Source organism: Gastrolobium bilobum, unplaced genomic scaffold, assembly GCF_033153095.1.
Source record: "Gastrolobium bilobum isolate Gb01-03AN ecotype WA unplaced genomic scaffold, APGP_CSIRO_Gbil_v1 utg382, whole genome shotgun sequence".
Taxonomy (NCBI): domain Eukaryota; kingdom Viridiplantae; phylum Streptophyta; class Magnoliopsida; order Fabales; family Fabaceae; genus Gastrolobium; species Gastrolobium bilobum.
In genome coordinates, this window is record NW_026897362.1 from 291,499 (window position 1) to 296,490 (window position 4,992).

The 4,992-nt window shown below is 34.9% G+C and overlaps 1 protein-coding gene across 1 annotated transcript; it reads right to left on the reverse strand.

The window, feature by feature from the left end:
* Nucleotides 1–2,233: 2,233 nt before the first annotated feature.
* On the reverse strand, nucleotides 2,234–3,556 carry LOC133306255 (uncharacterized). The gene has a single exon (XM_061506550.1). The coding sequence runs from the start codon at nucleotides 3,554–3,556 to the stop codon at nucleotides 2,234–2,236; it is 1,323 nt and encodes a 440-aa protein (XP_061362534.1).
* Nucleotides 3,557–4,992: the final 1,436 nt, after the last annotated feature.

Below are 4,992 nucleotides of genomic sequence, written 5' to 3' on the forward strand. Positions count from 1 at the left end.
TTAGCCATACCAATATGTCAATTTTTTTTTTAGTTATCTAAAAAAATGCATTGATTTAAAAAAAAAATAAGTTGTTTTTTCTTACTAGGTTGAAAATGAGTTTTTCTTACGATACTGCATATAAACTGGAATTGTCCCTTAATGTTTTGCGCTGCGTGGCTGCATATGATTTATGCAGTCAAGTTTTTTTTAAGATACTAAAGCGATTCATGTATGCAGTTATCTCAGGTTAAATGCATTCTTGAATGGGCAATTGAATGCTCAATTCTAGACAAACCAAATTCTTATACCAATGTTGCTTTCCTATTTATGCATAACCAGTTGAAATGAATACGAATTCTGCATTTTTATAGAAATTGAAGTTTTCAGGACCCGTTTGGATGGTTTATTTTCTCCAAGAAACCTTTTTATTTTTTTTAAATAAAAGTATTTTTCTGTGTGTTTGGATATAACTTTTGAAAAATGTAAAAGTCAGTATAAATGTTTCTTTTGGAATTCTGGATTTCTGATTTTTAAGAAGAGTCAAAATATTGACATTTACTCAAATGTGTTTTTGGTTTTTGTAAAAATTTCTTCTGAAAAACAAAAAACAAAAAACAACTGAATCATTGAAGCATGAGTCTACAACGATTTTTTTGTATACTAAAAGATGTCTTGATACCCGTTGGCATTAAAATCAATCTTCATTCGAATGTCTAATGGTTTTGCCAACCCGGTCCAATCCGTAAAAAATGGGTCGGGTTAGGGTTAGCTCGAAAAAATAAACGAGTCAGAAAATCTAACCTAGCCCGACCCGAGCCGGGTTAGGGTTGATTCGCGGGTTGGCTCGGAATAAAGCTCGTGGGTTGGTTCAAAAAAAGCTCGCGGGTTAGCTCGAAATGATGCCAGTGGGTTGGCTCGCGGGTTGGTTAGCTCAAAATATTGGCTCACGGGTTGGCTCAAAAAAATTGATTTTTGTGGAACTAGTCTTATTTGTTCTCCAACACTGCTAAAATTATCAACACTGCCAAAAGGTTCCAACTTTAATCTCTTCAAAGGTATCCAGATTGGAAAAAGTAAAAAGATTGAAGTAACAAATCTTATAATGTCAATAACATAGAAGAAGAACAATGAATCCATTTTCATATATATATATATATTGGAGAAAAATAAAAAAGAAAGATGAGAAATATAGAGAAAAGGGTATTGCACCTTAGGAGTAGTGGATTGCGTTTGTCAAGAGAATAGGCCAATAGACCGAAGATGCAAGGTTAATGGTAACAGGGTGAACAAGCTATCCAAGGGGGCAGAAGAATCGTAGGGTTAAGGAAAGTGACGAGTGACGGTGATGTGAGCGTATGGCAGTTTTGGAGTTTTTATATTATTTTTTTTAATACAGTCATATATATATTTTTTTGAATTAAAAAAAAATACTCAACCCGCGAGCTGGCCCGTTTGACCCGCGGGCTCGCTCGTTTGGGTCTGGGTTGTATCGAGTCGGGTTGAGTCAGGTTGGCAGCTCATATAGACCAACTCAACCCGACTCATTTAAGACGGGTTACGAGCCAACCCGACGGATTGACTCATTTTTGCCATCCCTATCTAATGGTGTGGCCCTAGCTTTAAGGGGCAGTTAGTCAGATTTAAATTTCTGTATGACTGATTGCATTGCAGTCACCAAAAAGAATATAGTTTAAGGGGGTCATACTATTCATGTACCTCAGCGTGATGTATTTGTTAATTCATATTATTTATCCTTCCATATACTTTTTAATAGGTCTATTTTATTTTTTGTACCATTGTAGCTATAAACAATATTGAAATTGTGCAATTCATGTAAGCCAAGAAAATCAAATCAAGTGAGTTTTATAAGACTCAGAGAGGTCCTTCCTGTACTATATCTCCTTCAATAATAACTCTCTAAAAAAAAAAAAAAAAAAATCTTACACAGAATTGCAATGTCAAATTATAACAGCTAATAGCTACGCGTTGTGAATCAAACACAAGTTTCTAATTCCTGCAGCGTGTGAAGAATAAACTGACCAATGTAATCCAAAAAAAAGAAAATAATAAACTGACCAAAGACTGAATAAAATACGTACGTCACAATGTTAACGAAAACCGGTTAATAAATCAACTATTCGTGAAAATTAACGAAGTTTGAAGGCAACACTTCCTTTCAAGCTAGCAAGAAAAAACATCATATATAATAACTTCTTTACGTCTGTTGTTTTGATTATAAGTTCTTTTTCTTCTATTCTTGTTCCCATTTGGAAGGAGTTTGATAATCAATGACAGTTTGAAATGCCCCGGCCAAAGCCCTCACCTTGTTCTTCCTCTCCTCCAAAAGCTTGCTTGCAGTCTCTTCGATCACATCATTTGATACCTGAGACTCTTTCTTACCTTTTCCCCCTGTTGTTAATTGTTTCTTTGATGATGTTGCTTCAGCCTTCACCTCTTCAACTCTTTCACTCACTCCTTCTTCAACTGCTTCCTTCTTTTCCATTGCCTCATCCTTGTTCTTGTTCTCACTTTTGTGTATAACCCCACCTTCATGTTCTTCTTTTTCATTGATGGCAACTTCTTCTTCAGCTGCAGAATGGTCTTCTATTTGACTTTCATTACTTTTGCTTTCACCTTGGTTTGTGTTCTCTTCCTCTTTATGTTCATCTTCAGCTGCAGAATGCTCTTCTATTTGACTCTCATTACTTTTGCTTTCACCTTGGTTTGTGTTCTCTTCCTCTTTATGTTCATCTTCAGCTTTTTCGCCTTGTGGCTCTTTCTCTGCTTCTTCTTCTGACACTGTAGAAATGATCTTCTCATTATCAGCTTGATTATGATGTATATCAGACTCCTCAAGCACATGACCACGTTCAAGCTCACATTCAGTGTGAACATGAGGTGACAGTGAAACCTCAGATACATGTTCAATCTCGTGTTCTTCTTCATTTTCTACCTTTATTACTTCAACTTCTTGATTTGTAACTTCTTTAACTTCCTCAGTTTCAATATCTGACGCTTCTGTAGTGCTCTTTGCAGCGTTTGTTGAGTCAGCAGAAGCATGATCATTAGCTACCTTCTTCTTAGTGCTGGTAGGAGTAGAAAGACTAGGGGTGCTCTTCTTTGCACTTTTTGCAAACAGTGTCCTAGGTTTTACATCACTGGGAGTCTTTGAGGTCCTATCTGAAATGGGTTTTGAAAGGTTATTGCTTTTAAGTGCAACATTGGAAGATCGAAGTGGTATAGGTGACACAAGGGCTTTGTGTAGTCTTGAAAGAGAAGGGTGATTTTGTTTTGTTGAGTTTGGAGATGATAGTGGTTTGTCCAAAGATCTTCTTCTGTTTGGAGGTGGTTTTTTGGTAGCATCACTCTTGGGCTGGTCAAGGCTTGAGCTTATTGTAGGTTTGAGATAGTTGGGGATGTTTTTCTCTGATGGGCTTGTGTTAGCCTTAGTAGTGGAGCTAGTTGTTGCTGTGGATGGTTTATTGGTCCTTTTGGTGCTTGTGACGTGAGAATTTGAAGATGGGGCCTTCTTCTCCTTCCCAACTATAGTACTCTCTTTTGCTTTTGTTGCCATATATATAATTTGGTGTCTCAGCTAAGAAATTCTTGAAAAAACCAGAACACTCTGCACACTGCCACAGGAAAAAAAAAAGTAAGCTCATTTGTTGGATAGAGTCTTATGGTGTATATATTATACAATTGGTTAGGAATTAAATCATTGTAATTAATAGTAACACTAATATATGTAGAGAATATGTATGGATTGTTATATGGGCAAGTTATTCCTATATGAGTATGAGAATAACACTAATTAAATCATTTTCTCTGCTCTTTCACAACACTTGGAAGTTGTTCGTTAACAAATTATGGCCAATGATGATAGTCCCACATTTTCTCAAACCATTCAATGGCTGTTTAACACCTCTGATATGACAACATTTGCATCTAGTTCTCCATCTATGTATGAACTGTTTTAGATGCCCAATTTTATTCTCTATGTTTAAGTGGTGCTAAGGAGTAATAAACAATTATCTATATCAATATACCAAGACACATTCAACTGTGCGCTAGGGAAATTGAAATCTTTATTGCAGCATTATACAAGTTTTATTTTACTTTATTTTCTTATATTACATGTCTCTGTTAGTTCTTGTAAGTAATTTGTGGTGAATATGTACCCAGAAAAAAAAGAAGAAAGAAATTGTTTTTGTTCAAAAAACAAAAGCTTATACCAACTCCTTAAAAAAAATTAAAATTAAAATAAAAAAAGCTCCCCAAAACTAAGAAGGTACATTGTGGGACATCTAAGCCCAATAATGAGTATCCCTAATTTATTCTCAAACCCTCTTTATTAAATATCCTAGTGTTTAAATGAGTTGCAAGGAAAAGGAAGAAAAAGGTATACCTAAAGAAAACTTAAAACAGATCAAAAAAGAAGAAGCAAAGACACCTAAAAGTACTTATGAAATGATCATGATCATCACCTATAAATACTTTTTTTTTTTAAAAAAAAAAATGTGTTCCTTTGTTATGCAAAAAAAGAAGAGAAGAAAAGCAACCAAGAGACATGTGACACAATGATATGTACTTCCACTTCTTTCGAAGGACAAAGATAAAGCGATTCAGGAACTTAATTGATACCAAATAAACTTAGATACTGAAAAAAGCAAAATAAAAAAGGAAGCGTAAATTTACAAGGATAAGGATCACGTTTAGTTAACGTACCTTGATAAAAGAAAGTTCATGGAAGAGTGAATTTGTGGGCACATAGCAAATAAAAGTGCTTTGGAATGTGAAAATATATGAGGAAAAGAAAAAGATTTGTTGGAAGAGAAAAAACAGAAAAGGGGTTTGGGGAGGCTTAATAATATCATAAAAGAAGCGCAAATTAAGCACAAACTCAAAGGAGATGTAGTGCAGGCCATGAATCTTAACAAATAATTCGTTTCATATTTTTATCAAACTATGTGTGAATTACCGAGACATATGGGATGCATAGTTGACCTTTTC